The 17,142-nt window shown below is 43.5% G+C and overlaps 1 protein-coding gene across 5 annotated transcripts in view; it reads right to left on the bottom strand.

Annotated features, from left to right (window-relative positions):
• The window catches only part of LOC125451525 (collagen alpha-1(XV) chain-like), a 243,159-nt gene that overhangs the window by 117,195 nt on the left and 108,822 nt on the right, over nt 1-17,142 (bottom strand). For all 5 annotated transcript variants that reach the window (XM_059645829.1, XM_048528708.2, XM_048528706.2 and 2 more), the window contains 2 exons: nt 12,236-12,339; nt 9,299-9,325 (listed from right to left, as the gene is read on the bottom strand). In XM_059645829.1, coding sequence (XP_059501812.1) covers nt 9,299-9,325; nt 12,236-12,339 — 131 coding nt within the window. The remainder of the gene's footprint in view (nt 1-9,298; nt 9,326-12,235; nt 12,340-17,142) is intronic.

The following is a 17,142-nucleotide window of genomic DNA, read 5'->3' as shown; positions in this document are numbered from 1 at the left end:
GGATGTGATACTCAGAGGCTGCGCTTTCACCTGGTGAGCATGAAAAAAAAACTGTTTTCTCCATCCAGGCCAATCCTTCACCCTGGAAACCAAGTTCCATTATTCCGAGAGCCGTCACAAAAGTTGAAGATTTTAATCAAAGTACACGATGTGAAACCTCTTCTAAGGATGCCTACTACAAAGTCTCCAATTTGCTTGTCTTTGTATGATCAGGTTAACAGAAAAGCCCAGGCTTCTGTTCTTAAAAAGAACTGCTAATTATTAGAAACAAATAGATTATATTTACTGTTGACTCTAATCATTAACCCCCTTGAAAGACCATAGAAGTAAGGAGTAATAGGTCATTTGGCCCCTTGAGCCTGCTCTGCTATTCAATAGGTTCATGGCTGATCCGACACATTTCACAATACTTTCCTGTCCTTTTCCCCCGGCCCTTGATTCCCTGAATCATCAACGATCTGTCTATCTCAGCCTTAAACTGACACAAGGACTCAGCCCCCACAGCTCTCTGTGGCGAGGAGTTCCAAAGATTCACAACCTTCCGAGAGATGAAATTCCTCATCTCACTCTTAAATTGATGCCCTTTAATTCTGAGGTTATGCTAAAAACAAAATATCTGAAACTGTGAAACAAAGCAAAAGTTTATTAACAACAGAAATGTAGATAAGTAAAGGGAAAATCACGCTATTCCTTTAGAAAACAGATTGGAAGCATTTTAAATGCATAGTAAAAATTACCCACAACCCCTGCCAGGTCTTCCAAACATTGCTGTAATTGTAAGGTCATCCAGTACTGACCAGACCCAGCCCATTTCTTTCTGAGAGAGATGTTTCTGTTTGTTGTAATACTTTGACATGCTTGAACTGATCAGAAATTTCATCTTCTGGAACTGCAGTTAACTCTTTCTTAACTATTATTATTATGCTCCTGACTTAGATTCCTCGAGAGATAACAAGGTGTGGAGCTGGATGAACACAGCAGGCCAAGCAGCATCAGAGGAGCAGGAAAGTGACATGTCGGGCCAAGACCCTACAGTCTCTGTCACAGCTCAATTCCTTTTTCTTTTCTTTTAAACCTTAAATATCATCACTTATATTTGACTGAATGTGTCCCCATACTTCAGTCTGAGATTAACTACAACTCTGTTGAAAGACTTCTTAACATTTCAGAGCTTGATACATTCTTCTCTTTCAAATGACTCCCAGCTCAGTCTACCTCAGCCTGGAAAGGTCTCTCCCTAAACCTTTCGGGTGGTTCCCAATGAGCTCCAGGTAATTCTGTCTTGATTAAAATTATGGGTATTGTAGTTTTCCTCATAAAAGCCGATAGTCAGCTGCAAACACAGAGATAAATCTTCCTGCAAACGCAGAACGTCAAGGACCTAAATGTGCAGAAAATGCCAGAAGAATACATTTAAATAAATTTCAGTTTTGTCACAACAGGCAATTTACAAAACCCACGCTTTGAAGTATCATTCCTGGCGAGTAGGCATTGAGACACTGCTAAGAGCAGACTGTTTCATTATGGACTGGTGGTTAGTGCCATTACACCATGATCTCCCCATCCTCTTCCGCACTGGCGTTTCCCTAAGTGTTGGCAGGAACCAGGCTGGGAGGCTGTGAGTGACCTAATCTAGCCCCGACGCAGGAAATTGGGCCTAGCCATAACGGGTCGGAGGGGAAGGCCTATGTCCAAAATAATTACTCCACCCTAAGGTGGGGGGCAGGGTTCGCTCATTTATCCAACATTAGTTTTCAATTACCTATCTGTCTTCATTTCCAGCCATTAATATTTTCTCTTGACATATCATGAAACTGTAAGGTTTTACAATCACTATGATTATTTCTTTGTGTTTTGATCTTTACAAATTATGTATTTGTTTGAAACAAATTTTGACTGGAATTGTAGCATGGGGACTGGCTCGGTTTCTAGTGTCACAATGTTTTGATACCACAGCAGACTAACTAACTATTATCTTGGTTATCCTGAAGGTTTGTTGTGAACAACAAAGACATTTTTTATTTCCAAGCTCTGGAAACCAGGGTTTCCCCATCCTTTTGCTTCGGCAGCTGCTTCCTCCCGATATTATAATAATTCTACAGAATCCGTTATAGAATTCAAGTTTACCGTGACAGGGTCTTTTCCCCAGGGCAGGGGGAATCCAAAACAGGACAGCATAGGTTTAAGGCGAAAGGGGAAAGAGTTAAAAGGGACATTAGAGGCAACTTTTTCAGAGAGAGGGTGGTGCTTGTATGGAATGAATGACCAGAGGAGGTGGTGGAGACTGGTACTATTGTAACATTTAAAAAGCATCTGGATGGGTATAAGAATAGGAAAGGGTTTAGAGGGATATGGGCCAAATGCTGGAAAATGGGATGAGATTAATTTAGGATGTCTGGTTGGCGTGGACCAAATTGGATGAAAGGGTCTGTTTCTGTGCCATACATCTCTATGACTCTAAATAAACATATAGATTTAATGAGATAACAAGGTGGGTGCTGGATGAACGCAGCAGGCCAAGCAGCATCAGAGGAACAGGAAGGCTGACGTTTTGAGCCTAGACCCTTCATCAGAAATGGGAGAGGGGAAGGGGTTTCTCTCTAAGTAGAGAGAGAGGGAGAGGCAGATAGAAGATGGATAGAGGAGAAGATAGTTGGAGAGGAGACAGACAGGGATGGAGCCAGTAAAGTTGAGTGTAGGAAAGTTGAGTGTAGGTGGGGAGGTAGGAAGGGGATAGGTCAGTCCAGGGAGGACAGACAGTTCAAGGGGGCGGGATGAGGCTGGTAGGTAGGATATGGGGTTGGGGCTTGAGGTAGGAGGAGGGGACAGGTGGGAGGAAGGACAGGTTAGGGAGGCGGGGACGAACTGGAACAAAAATAAATTTGCTGGAAAAGCTCTGCAGGTCTGGCAGCATCTGTGAAGGAGAAAACAGAGTTAACATTTCGGGTCCAGTGACCCTTCCTCAGAACAAGCTGGGCTGGTTTTGGGATGCAGTTGGGGGAGGGGAGGTTTTGTGGAGACCACATTGAAACCATTGGGCTGCAGGGTTCCCAAGTGGAATATGAGTTGCTGTTCCTGCAACCATCAGGTGGCATCACTGTGGCACTGCAGGAGGCCCAGGATGGACATGTCATCTGAGGAATGGGAGGGAGAGTTGAAATGGTTCGCGACTGGGAGGTGCAGTTGTTTAGTGCAAAACGAGTGTAGGTGTTCCGCGAAGCGGTCCCCAAGCCTCCGTTTGGTTTCCCTGCTGTAGCGGAGGCCACAATGGGAACAGCGGATACAGTACACCACATTAAGAGATGTGCAGGTGAACATCTGTTTGATGTGGAAGGTCTTCTTGGGGCCTGGGATGGGGGTGAGGTGGGAGGAGTAGGGGCAGGTGTAGCATTTCCTGTGGTTGCAGGGAAAAGTGCCCGGTGTGGTGGGGCTGGAGGGGAGTGTGGAGAGGACAAGGGAGTGAGTGGTCTCTCCAGAAAGCAGATGAGGGTGGGGAGGGAAAAATGTCTTTGGTGGTGGTGTTGGATTGCAGATGGCGGAAATGCTGGAGGATGATGCGTTGGATCCGGAGGTTGGTGGGGTGGTACGTGAGGACGAGGGGGATTCTGTTTTGGTTGTTATTGTGGGGAGGGGGTGTGAGGGATGAGTTGCAGGAAATGTGGGAGACACGGTCGAGAGCGTTCTCGACCAATGAGGTCCAGCTCCACATTTTGTTATCTCGGATTCTCCAGCATCTGCAGCTCCTATTATCTCAGATATTTTACCCCCTCCTTTTTCTCCTAAGTAAGCTCAGAACCTTTCTTGAACAAGGTTAATTCATGTTTAAAACTGCTTTAGAGTCATTTTAATGGCAATATTATTCCACTTCCTCTCAGTGTCTGTTCTCGGTATGTTACCTTACTCTTCCACACAGTTAGCCAAGAGCAGGGTGAATGGATTTGGTGTAAATTGCTGGCATCATGATGGTGTGTTGGCCCCTCCCACACTTGACACAACAGGCAGTGAGGTCACAGATGATGACAGCGAATGACAGAACGAACAATGTGCAAAGCATGCTGGTCCCCCACCTCCACCCCGTGTGGCTCAGCTTCACCTGTGCCCTGTGTTTAGAGGTCCAGGTTATCGTGACATGCTAACATAGCAAGAGGGCAGTTTGAATTCTGAATGTTGAGCCTTTGCAAATGGCCTCACGTTGGTGACCAGGACACTGCTAGCAGATTTTCAGACACAGTAGGGAACAAAGTAATTTTCTAGTTGATCTCTTGCAATATTTTGAATGTTTATTTAAAACATATCCTCAGCGAAACCTGCTGTGAATACTTTATTTCTTGGAATAAATTTTTATGGCATAGCATTAAATATTGAAACATTTCCTCAACAGCAGCTTCTTAAACATCCTGGACCTGATTTGCTTGAACAATGAGTTGCAACTTGAAATATTAGAGTTCAACAACAAAATACACTGCTGTAGGCTTGGCATTGCCTTAATTCCCAATTATTTATGCCGATTAATGTGATTTTGACTTCAAGGATGTTCTGTTGAGGTGAGGACACATCTCTGAGGCAGTCAGCAGGAAGTGTTTACATTCCCATGGTCCATGCTGCGAGGCTCGAGTCAGAAATCCCAAAGCTTTGTTTCAGTACTGTCAGGAAGACAGGAGCACGGGTCTGGTGCTATAGGGTAAGTTGCTGGAGGGGGAGGTTAAGGAGGTGACTTTAACACTGAGTTGAGCCTGAACTTTATCCTGGTGTGGGCAAGGTAAACATAGATAGGAGGGTGCCACAATGGGGAGTGGGAATGTGGAAGAGTTGCCAATCGGTCTCTGCTGGCCTCACACAAATGTGATCCCTACTTCCTGGACCCTAAATGGGAGTGTGTGGATATTCAATGCCTGGTAATGGACTGGGTCAGAATGTGCATGATGCATGACACCATTCCTGACGTATCTACACCACATGTTCAATGGCTCATGTGGGTAGCTTGCCACTACCTTCCCAAAGGCAATGGGGGATGCTTACCAAATACTCATCTAACCAGTGACATTCACATTCCACAAAAGAAAGCAAAGTACACAATTCTGGCATCAGGATCACAAAACTGTGTCAGGTCACACTTGGTGTAGGTCTCCTGATTAGTGAGCTGGAAACATCTTTCAACCTGCATCTGGAAGCAGCCACACACAAAGCTGTACCATTACCAATCAAACCGAATGGTATATGACTGTATCAGTGATAAGGGGAACAGTGGCAGAAGCTCAAAGCAGGAATTATGGGTTAAATTGGTACAAATGCTTCTCCACATGGCTGTGAGAGTTGTCTTGATCTTACATCTGGAGAGTACAGCAATCCTGGAATTAAACCTTTGCCCCATTTAATGTAACCTGACAGGAAATCATTGTTGTTCACTCAGTGTATGAAACTAACAGTTTACTTCCATCCTTTGTCAAACGCGACTTATAAAAGACCATTGCTATCAGACTCAAACGTAACACACAGTTTGTTTTTTGTCAGAACATTTTAGTTCCCAATAGACATCTGTTTGCAATTGTGTCCCTACCATTCATATCTACTCTACAAAATGGTCCTGATTCTTCAAATGAACTGATGATCCAAAGTTATGCAGGGAAGTAAGCTGTGAGGAGGACATACAGAGGCCGCAAAAAAGATTAAGACAGATTAAGTGAGTGACCAAGAAGCTGGCAGAGGGAATACAGAGTGGAGAAATGGACAGGTGTATAATTTGATACGAAAAAAATGAAAAGGTGGAATCTTTCAATAAAAAGGAGACTGGGAAACATTGTTATTCAAAGGAACCCAAATTCATACATGAATCACAAAATGTAGGCACAGCAGTATCATTACAAATGCAAATAACTTGTTATAAAGAAACTGATAGGTGAGAATTATGTCTTATTGCTGCTGTGTAAAGCATTGATGAGACAACGTTTGATGTAGTATGCCAATTTTAGTCTCCTTACTCGAGGATGAGGGGATTCTGTTGTGTGTGATTCCTTTTCTCTCTCACCCAATGCCCTCCAATGAATCTTTCCCCTCAGCTCCACAACTGAGGTTGTTGGAGAGTTCTGACAGCATTACTGACACCAACAGGTCTCAGCAAGTCACTGTTACATATGGGTGAATCTTGATGACAAGCCTCATTCTGTCTCTTTGGTTGATGCACCTTTCTCCAGGCATCACTGTCATGGCACACCATTTATGCCCAGCACAAGGTTTTATTTAACAGAATACGGGCTGCCCATGTTGAAGCCTACTAGGGCCCATCACCTTTGTTCTGTTGCAGCACCTGACAGCAGACGGTGTGGATAAACAACAGGGAGAATCAACCTCTCATTAAATTCATACAGGATGTAATTAAAGCAGAGGATTTCACTGTAGCTGCCTGTGGATAATTATTAATGCTGTCAGGCAGATCTTTTGAGCTTCCGCGTAGCTTGAACACGCATTAGCAATTCTACTTTTCTGCCTTCACCAATGCTACGTTTTATTCATCAAACTGAGTTATTAATAAAAAGGGAGCTTGATCGGTTTTTGTTTGAGGCTGCAGAGGCTTGGGAGCAGGGTAAACAGAACAGAGCAGTGCCCCTTCTGCATTTCAATGAACTGCGAGACTCTGCTGTTGTGTTTGCAAGTCAAACTGAGCCTTAGGCTCTTCTATATGCACGCCTTCTATTGTCGGTGGAGTACCAATGCATCTGATCAAACTGCCTCACTTCGAATAGCACTGTGTGATGTCCAGGAAGAATTATTGATCAAGTAGAATGAAAACTGTTTCCATGAATTGCTTGGATATCCTTTCTTCTTTGAAAGTTAGGATAAACGATGAAAATAATTAGGGACTGACATTTTTCAAAAATAAAGTACATTTTTGAAACAAAAATAGCGAAAGATAAATGACCAGATTGCCACTTTTAGAGGCGCTGGATGAAGGGTAAGTATTAGCCAGGACATTGGAGAAAATCCTCTGCTCCTCTCTGGATTCTGCCAGGGGAACTTTTATTTCCAGTTCAGAGGGCAGTCAGGGCCTCAGTTAATGATGCTTCCAAAAGCTGGCACTTCAAAGGAGTGCACTCTGTCACTACTGAAGCATCAGCCTGATGTTGTGCTCAAGTCTCAGGGTAGGATCTGAACACACCACTCAAATGAGAGATGAAAGCATTGCCACTGAGCCAGAGGCATCAAAGAAAGCCATGACATGGTGAGGTGCAGACAATGTTTTGGAGAAACTGAGTTCTAACATCCACGGACTGACTTCAAACAACCTTGAGTTTTGAGAAGATACCAGTGCCAATTTCTTTGATCATCTGGAAAGAGTAAAGTACAGTGAGAAAATTGCAGGAGTATCTGCTGTGTGCGTCTCTTTGACTGCAAAGTGAAAGATAATAATTTATAGGTAACAAGGTGTAGAGCTGGATGAACGCAGCAGGCCAAGCAGCATCAGAGGACCAGGTAAACTAACGTTTCGGGCCTAGACCCTTCTTAAAAAATGGTGGGGGGGCAAGGGGGTTCTGAAATAAATAGGGAGACAGGGAGAGGCGGGTAGAAGATGGATAGAGGAGAGTTGCAGTGGGAGAGAGATTCCCTGAGGTTTTTCCAGAGGGAGGAGGATAACTTCTTCAGGGTAGGCATCCTTAGAAGAGGCTTTGCAGTGAGGTTAAAATTTTCAGATGAAGGGTCTAGGCCCGAAACATCAGCCTTCCTGTTCCTATGATGCTGCTTGGCCTGCTGTGTTCATCCAGCTCTACACCTTGTTATCTCGGATTCTCCAGCATCTGCAGTTCCTACTATCTCTGATAATAATTTATAGACTTGTTTCCACCAGGGGGAGCTCCAGTTACTTTAAGGTCATACCGAGAAACTAAAATCCTCCAGCAGGACAATGCTGATATTGTGGCACCGTATTCATCATCAAGATTAAGAATTCTGAACACAATGCGAACATGTTAAACTTCAGTGCATCAATGCCTGCAGTAATGTCCATTTCATCCAGGGTGAGGCAGTAGAAAGCCTGCAGCATTGTTTGCACTGCTGCTTTCGAGTCATGTGTTTGGGACAGTTGGGGATCCATGCTGGAGGGATTAGATCCTGGATACTGGAACTAAAAGGGGGTGAATTCAAAGCATCATCCAGAATAAAACAAAGAACTGCGAACACAGGTGACCTGAAATGCACAGAAACTAGCAAGTGAGATTCTGCACTGCAGTGCAAGTTTGTCTGATTTGTCGAGTGATTTCTATGGAGCATCTGTTATGTGATGCACTCTGAAATTCACAGTGAGGGTTTGAAAAGTAAACAAGTTAAGGAGAGAACTGTAATTGAGACAGAAAATACACCATCTACAAAGATGCTGCCAGAGTTTTTCCAACAATTTCTGTTTTTGTTTGTACTGTTATTCATCTGTTGCCCTCAATGTTAGAGGAAACACCAATGTTAGAGGTAAGACCCATTCAGGGTGTCCCTAAACACTCTGTAGTCCACAAAACAGTTTTAAAGTGTGGTCACTGTTTCAAAGCAGGTAAAAGTTGCAATTAATTAGCAATAAATTCCCACAAACAGGAGCTAACAGCTCGTCTTTTCTGGTGATTCTCATTGGGGCCAGGAAACTGGGGCACCTTCCTTGCTTTTATCTTAAATAATGCCACGAGATTTCTGACATTCACCTGAGAGGGTTGACGGGGTTTGGGCTAATCATCCTTTCAAACAAAATTGGAAATTCAGATAAAGCTTGTACTCAATTGTTGATCCTGCGATTTCTCTCGGAGTAACGTCAGGGCAAAAAAAAACGGTGGCTTGGCACCCCTACTGGTGACTCAGGCACAGTACGAGCAGTCAGCAGGGAGAAGTGCCCAAGAATGAACACAACAGGGTGACAGGCACTCACCGAATTAAAAGTGTGTGGTTAGACGTGTTTGCTGCTTGGAACAGATTGTTTCATACAAAGGTAGATATTTTGCAACATTTTGGGTGGTGGTGGCACCCACTCAGTTTGGGACAGTAAAATCCAGGCCATTAGCTCTGTTTCTCTCCCCACAGACGGTGCTTGAGTTGCCGCTTATTGGCAGTATTTTATGTTTTAATTAACATGTTAATCTTTTTAATGTTTGTTTTTCAAATCCTCACTGTGCATTTCGCAATGCACAATGTAACAGGTGCTGTGCAGAAATTGCTGGGCAGATTCTATAAACCGCACTCTAAAGGAGATTCTCACTTGCTGGCAGCATGTAACACAGTTTAACTGTCTCATATTTAACTACTTTAATAAATATGTATGACCACGTACCTTACTTCCTGGATCACCTTTGTCACCCTAAACAAGAAGAAAACAATTTGTGTCAGCTGTAAAATCCCATATCAGCACAGTCAATGTGTACATAACAACATGACCTACACAACCTGTAGTGATGGTCAGTGACAGGGATCCAACAACAAAAATAAGGCCTAAAAGTATGTAGAGAGACCCTTGCAGAGCAAGACAATCTTACAATGAGTTCTTCGTACACAAGAGATGCTCGTATCTCACAGGGAGATCTTGTAGAATGATACCCTCACACTCAGACAGAGATCCTTTCCAGCAAGACCCCTACACTGTGCCCCCAACACTCTAGTACAGAAAAAGACCTTTGACCTTCATATACAGAAGCCATCATATAACCAGCCTCTTGTAGAGGGAGATACTTGTACAGTGATACAAATACCATGGTCCTTTAGACAAAAGACCCTCATTCAGTAAGGAGGAGACCCTCATATAGTGAACACCTCCTACAAAAAGACCCTTACACTAGGACATTTGTACACAGAAATCCTCATTCAGAAAGACCCTTGCACAGAAAAGCCCTTGTACACGGGAACTTCATGCAAGGAAATATCCCCGCAATGCTTTGATTGTCTGAACAGTTAGTTGAGAAAAACATTGCATTGTGTGGTCCTGATATGTGCTAAATGGTTGTCGCCCACCTCAGGTACCCTGAGGAAATCACAACTTTGTTTATCTATAAAACATTATTCAATTGGCTTAGTTCAATCTCCAAGTGATTTGTTTTTTGTCATTAAATCCTTTGCAGTTATGCCCTCAACTCATTATTTAATGTTTGAAGGTCAGTTAGTGTTCCACAATGTATTTCAGTTGCCAACACTGATGGAATTTGGATTTGCAATATCTGAAATCTGTTACATTATCTCTGGTCCATTGCTATACTTGAACTAATAACGTTCCAAACAACCTCTACACAATCTGCAAATACCTCATCAGCTGAATCACTCTTTGACAAGAAATGGAATATGTCCATTTCGCTGCAGTTTCTCAACATAATGGATTTCCTCCTACTCCTCTTCATTTTTGTCCTGTTCTCTACACCTTCATAAAGGGCCAACGAGGGGTGAACATTAATACCAATCTGGCAAATGACACCTACACCCTGAAAAATGTTAAAGAAATGTTTAGATTTGCTTTGAAGAGGATAAAGCTGATTCATCATGGAACACTATTAATGCCCTGAAGACAAGCACGAATGGGTGGAAAATGCTGTCTAGCTAAGTGATACACACACACCCTGGCAATGTGTACTGATTAACAAAAGCATCGTGACTGCTTTTTCTTAGAATTTAACATTCTCATGTATTTGTTCAGTTTCTTCTGCCAAAATAACATCTATTAGCACACTGTTTTTTACTTCATTAGCAAAAATATGTACAAATTAATAAATCAGAGCATATCTGTAGATGCTGTTTCGGCTATATAAACAAATTATTGTGGAAAACAGCATTAGTCTGAGTACATGCCAATGCACAGCTTGTTTTTATTAAAGTTTGAGTTTTCATTGCGTAAGAATGAATCCCATTTTATTCTGATGTTCAGAAAAAAATAATAACATTCATACATGGGTTCAAATGAAATTCAGGATAAACAGAGCCTTGAAAACATCCTGTTTACACAATAAATAACAGATGTGAAACACTTATGCAAAACCATGCCATGCTGCTCAAAAAAAATTAAACATGGTTGAATAAGGAAATTGGAAATGAACATTTGCATGTGGAGTGTGGGATGCTGATTGAGTTAAATGTGGTCAGGGAAGGTGAAGATATGATCATTACAAATAGCTGCGGTGAGAGGAAGTATGTGGAATCTGCACTGCTGGTCTGGTGGGTATGGGAAGAACAGTAACGTTGGGTGGGATAATATATCAAAGGACATTCAAAGAGATTTTGAAAAATGAAAGAACATTCATTGTCAAAAAGGAATTAAATTTGAAAAGAAGAGGAGTCAGGTCAGCATAGATAAGCTGGACTGAGGGGTTTGTTTCCATGCTGTATGACTTTATAAAAGAATCTGGAGAAAGGTTAGAGGCTGAGACAAGTGAGCTTCCTTGCTCACTGTAATTTAAAAATCTACATGCTAACCAACAGCTCACAGGGCACGTCAGTTCTAAAGGTTGCTGGGAGGTAAATTAAAATTGTCATGTGAACTTGGCTTGCCTGGTACAACAGACACAAGCCTCACTGATGTAGCAGATCCAGAATATTAAAGTAGAATGGAACGGAGCTGGTTTTATCCTTTCTTGCTAATCAAACAACTTTGGAAGCAGTATTGATATTGGCAAATCAATATCTTGCAATATAGCTGAGGTCAATCTAGTCTCAAGGATTAGTTTCATTCATTTAAAGAGGATTTTTCAAATTATTGTCCTCTAATTGGCTCGGGTTCTCTTCTCCCAGTAAATGTTGTAATTGTGGGTAGCAGATATATTCTAGTGCATTAGTTAGCACTGTGGTATGGGATAGGTGATTGGACAATTGATCTTCTCCTGTTAATTGTACTCATGTGGCCTAACCCTGAGGCCTTTGACCTGTTACCAGACGGAATGAAAAGTTTCTAATTGCCAAGCGCAATAAGGAGTGTCTCCATAATTTGTAACCAGATTTGCAGCAATGCCCTTTTTTTAATCAATCGGGTTTACTTCTCTTGCACCAATGTGTCACATTACATTTCTAGTAAACACACATTAAAACATGAACAACATAGCTGATAGACCTGTTAAAAAAACATGCAGATGGAATTTAGACCTTATTTCTGGTCATTTGGAGTTCAGGAGAAGGCACTGTAGCTCTGATTAATTTCAAAAATTCTCAGTTTCCAAGATGAGTCAGGCTCTCTCTTGCCCACGAGTTATAAGCTTTAAGCAAAATTGTCTCACTGATCCTCAGCTCAACAATTTACCTTTGCACCTTTCTCACTGTAAAGGACTCCACTTCCAGATCCAGCTTCTCCTCTAGGTCCTGGCAGGCTGTCATCATCCTTTGTGCCTCTTAGGGCAGGAGACCCTAGAGACAAGAGCATTTCAATAAAAACATGCTTCAGGTTATCTAAAACTAAAAATGTTTCCTTCTGATGTGATGGTGTTTTTACTAATTAACTTTTGTTCCAAAGTAATTCCCCACTGGAACTTGTTCTACAACTGCTTTTGCCAGTAACATGGCAGCAATATGCAACACAGAATTGGAACAAGCTGTAGGAACAGTTACTTTCTTCAGCACGTTTCAGTTTCAAAGATTCCCTTCTTCTGTTCTGGAGCTGCCAGACTCTGTAATGAGCAGCCGTGACAACATTCATGTTGGTCTTCCGATTCCACCAGCACTAGGGTCCTGATGTCTCACAAGTTTGGTTGCCACTGTTATACTGTTAGCTCCAGTGCGATGGACCAACAAACTCCCAACATATGAAAATGAGACAACTCATATTCATTGCAAATAAGGTCGTACAGGAGTTGGAAAATGAAAGGAGACAAAGAGGAAAGAAGATGAATACACAAAGTGTGCTCTGATCAGAGCACTATATCATCCCAGCATCAGTTCTACAACTTGTACTCCACTGGTTTGATTCTGTATTTCAGCATCCTGTCATCTTTGCTGTTTGTTAATCTCTGCTGGGCTCAATTTCAGTTTGTATAGCTTACTCCTGGGGCAGGCAGTGTTACTGGGGAGTGGGTAGTCTTTTTGCTGTCTTCCTGTGCCGTCTGCAGAAAACCCAGTGGTTCATTGGGGTCTGTTCCTTAGTTAACAGGTGTCAGTATTGACACAGTCCTTGATGGCAATAGTGGGAAACACAATAAGTGGTGAATAGGAGACAGGACCATTGAAGAGGGACAGGGAAACCTCTGGACAGGGCTGCATCCTGAACTGGAGTTCAGAGTGGTTCTATTTTCAGCCACTTCTTCAGTGGAAGTCTTCAGTGGAGGTCAACGTGAGTTTCAGACTGTACTGTTCACCTGGGTAAGAGGAGCTTGGCTGAACTGAGCCTGAAACAGATGATCCTTAAGCTCTGAACTGGAGTTAATGGCAACCACGCACCCCCACACCCCCCATTCCCTGTGCCGGCCTCACCCTCCCCCTCCCCACTCTCTGTGCCGGCCTCACCACCACCGCCCCCCACTCCCTGTGCCGGCCTCACCAGCACCACCACCACCCCCCTCCACTCCCTGTGCTGGCCTCACTCCCACCACCACCCCCCTCCACTCCCTGTGCTGGCCTCACTCCCACCACCACCCCCCTCCACTCCCTGTGCTGGCCTCACTCCCACCACCACCCCCCTCCACTCCCTGTGCTGGCCTCACTCCCACCAAACCCCCCCCCCCCCCCCCACCACTCCCTGTGCCAGCCTCATCACCACCACCACCCCCACCCCCACTCCTTGTGCTGGCCTCAGCACCCTCCCCCCCCAACCGACTCCCTTTGCTGGTCTAGGAACCAGCCCCCATCCCTGTGATGGCCTCAGCAACAAACCACCCCCCCACCACCGTACTGGCCTCAGGTTGTGAGTTTAATTTTGATCATGATTGTCAGAAAAACCGACCTGGTTCAGTAATGTCCTTTAGGTCAGGAAACTGCCATCCTTACCCGGTCTGGCCTACATGTGACTCCAGACCCACAGCAATATGGTTGACTCTCAAAGGCCCTCTGGAAAATTAGGGGATAGTCAATAAATACTGGCCTGCCCAGTGGAGTTCACATCCCATAAGTGAATAAAAAAAGGGTTTTTTTAACTGAATTAATCCAGTCATGATGTGCTTTAACGGTCCAGAACAAGATTGAAAATGCCCGCTCCAGCTGATCAGAAGTAACATTCTTTCCTCTGTGTAAAGCTAACACATAAACGACAAACTAGAAACTGATATAAAAATTCAAAAGTGAGAATTAGCTTCTGATGAAAGCAGGCATATGCTCCTCTTTCCAAGGAACAAGAATGCATAACAGGGTACAGAGATTGAATGTAGAACAGACACTTTGGGGTGGCTCAGTGGATAGCACTGCAGCCTCACAGCGCCAGGGACCCAGGTTTGATTCCAGCCTCGGGCGACTGTCTGTGTGGAGTTTGCACATTCTCCCCGTGTCTGCGTGGGTTTCCTCCGGGTGCTCTGGTTTCCTCCCACAGTCCAAAGATGTGCGGGCTAGGTGGATTGTCCATGCTAAATTGCCCATAGTGTTCAGGGGTGTGTGGGTTATAGGGGAATGGGTCTGGGTGGGATGCCCCAAGGGGCCGGTGTGGACTTGTTGGGACGAAGGGCCTGTTTCCACACTGCAGGGAATCTAACTTGTCTGGTTATTTAAACTAATTTCACAGCTAGCACTTGACCACATCAACGTTATACATGGGTTAAGGCAATCCACCAGCCATAAAACCTATTCCAAACTTGAATCCCGAAAGCACTAAGTAAATTGAAAAATAAAACTTTATAGGGTTACTCCCACCTGCAAGCTTTCCTCACTGCAGATACTCACCACTCCTGCAGGAGGTTTTGCAATCAATTGGTTACATGTATTTTTTTAGAGACTGCAATACTTCAATGCATCACCAGAGGTAGCGTTTCCCCGTTGGTTGCAGGCAGTGAAACAATTAGACCACTTTCCTCCGAGCTCAGTTGTTTATTGCTGAATGCAAAATCTGCCATGGTCCAGCACACATGGGATCCATTTGAGAGAAAAAAAGCTTTCAAATTTCCCTTGATATATTTCAGAGTTGTTAGTAGTAACCACTTTATTAGTTCAAGTGACAAATGGATTTATCATAAAAACTGAATAAGTTAACACCAACCTCCAACTTGCCATTTATGAGAAATCTGATATTAACTAGTTGAAAATTACATATAAAAAGTAATTACACAAAAAAGTCCAATCTCGACTTTTTAAGAATTCCTGTTAGTCCCCAAAGAATCACAGCTTAAATATTAGAAACAAAAAACAGAACTGAGTTCTGAGGAATGGTCACTGGACCTGAAATATTAATTCTGATATTTTTTTCACAGATGCTGCCAGGCCTGCTGAGCTTTTCCAGCAACTTCTGTTTTTGCTCCTGATTTACAGCATCTGCAGTTCTTTTGGTTTTTGCTTAATTATCAGAGCTCCTTGATGCAAATAGTAAACCATAGAATCCCTACAGTGAAGAAGCAGGCCATTCATCCCATCAAATCCACACCAACCCTCCAAAGAGCATCCCACCCAGACCCACCTCCCCCAGTCTATTTTCCACGGATAGTTCACCTAGCCTGCGCATCATAGGCAATTTAGCATAGCCAATCCACCTAGCCTGCACACCTTTGGGAGGAAACCAGAGCATCCAGATGAAACCCATGCAGACAATGTGCAAACTCCACACAGGCAGTCACCCGAGGGTAGAATCGAACCTGGGTCCCTGGCGCTGTGAGGCTGCAGTGTTAACCACTGGGCCACCCCTCTGAATGTGTGAGTGGAGTTGTTGTGGGTTGAGGGGTGGGAAGTGGTGCTGAATGTGGGCTGGCTTCTAACGTATATCTTTAATCTGCTGTGCTATGACCAGGCATTGGGAGAGGTTTCTCAATTCCATATGGTTCCAGGCAGGGTTTCACAAATTGTTAAAGCCCCTGGCTGCGGAGGGGATAAGCTAGATCCTTATTCAGCCACCGCCTGAATGGGCACAACAAGGTTAATTTTAAAAAGCCCCTTTCCCTTCCAGATGCCTCTCTCCGGGAGCCGAATGAACACGTTTAAATGGATGCGTTTTAACGAGGTTTTCTTGAGTCCAGAAAGAGGCTAAGCTTTTCAGCAAATGAATGCAAGAAATTAAAAGTAACACCTCACACATACATGCAGACTAGAAATAAGAGATAAGGCTAAGAGTTAAGAAAAGAAAAAGAAGAATCTTGCTCTGAGTTGTTAGTGAAGTGGGGCCACACTTCTCTGTTGTTTAGGCCCAGAAATGCTGGCCCAGGTTCAGGAGGAGATGAACAATAAAACCTGATAGCAGAAGCTGGAACTTCCCAGTTGTACTCCTGCCCAAGTCAGACAGTTCCACAAGGCTCTGCAGTGAGTACTGAAAGGTTTATGTAGCCATCAGAGCCCAGCCACGAATGAATACCTCAGCTTGACGATCGCCTAGATAGGGTAGGGAAAGCAATCTTCACTACCAAGGTAGACTTACTCAGGAGATACTGACAGGTTGCCTTGACTGCCCGCAGGAAGGAAATCTCTACCTTCATTACTGCAGATGGGTTATACCAGTGTCATGTCATGATATTTGGATTCCAATATGTCAGGCCACCTTTCAATGGCTGATGAATCAGATAGTAACAAGCTGTGCACTGTACCTAGCCAACCTCGTGCTGTACAGTGAAATTTTCAAAATGTATAAAGAACAGCTGGAAACCTTCTTCTGGAAAACACAGTCAACTGGACAATCTTATAAAGAGCCATTTTGCTAAGGCCCAAGTGACCTATCCAAGACCCATAACGCCTCAAGGATATGTGCAGAAACTGGAAGCGGGAGATGCTATAGGGAAGGAGTACGTAATTAATGAGGTGAGTTTGGTAAGATAGGGTGAAAGAACTCATTTGGTCTTTCGTGAATAATCCTCCAAAACATTTTATGCAACTCATACTTAGACAAAAATAAATCAGCTCCACGTTGCTTTTTCAAGAACAAGCTTGAACTGAATGCTGAAAGTTGTTTGCATTAAAATTCTAGATTCTTTCTACACGCTTCAGCTATTATGGCAATAAATATCAGGTCAACAGTGTGGAAATTCTTAAGCATAACATTTTCAGAGTTTCGCTTGCAGCCCAATAGTGGGGCAGTGAGGAGCACTGAGGGAAGAC

This window comes from Stegostoma tigrinum, chromosome 5, assembly GCF_030684315.1.
Source record: "Stegostoma tigrinum isolate sSteTig4 chromosome 5, sSteTig4.hap1, whole genome shotgun sequence".
NCBI classification, from domain to species: domain Eukaryota; kingdom Metazoa; phylum Chordata; class Chondrichthyes; order Orectolobiformes; family Stegostomatidae; genus Stegostoma; species Stegostoma tigrinum.
The sequence above is the reverse complement of the archived record's forward strand: the minus strand, read 5'-3'. Positions and strand labels throughout refer to the sequence as shown.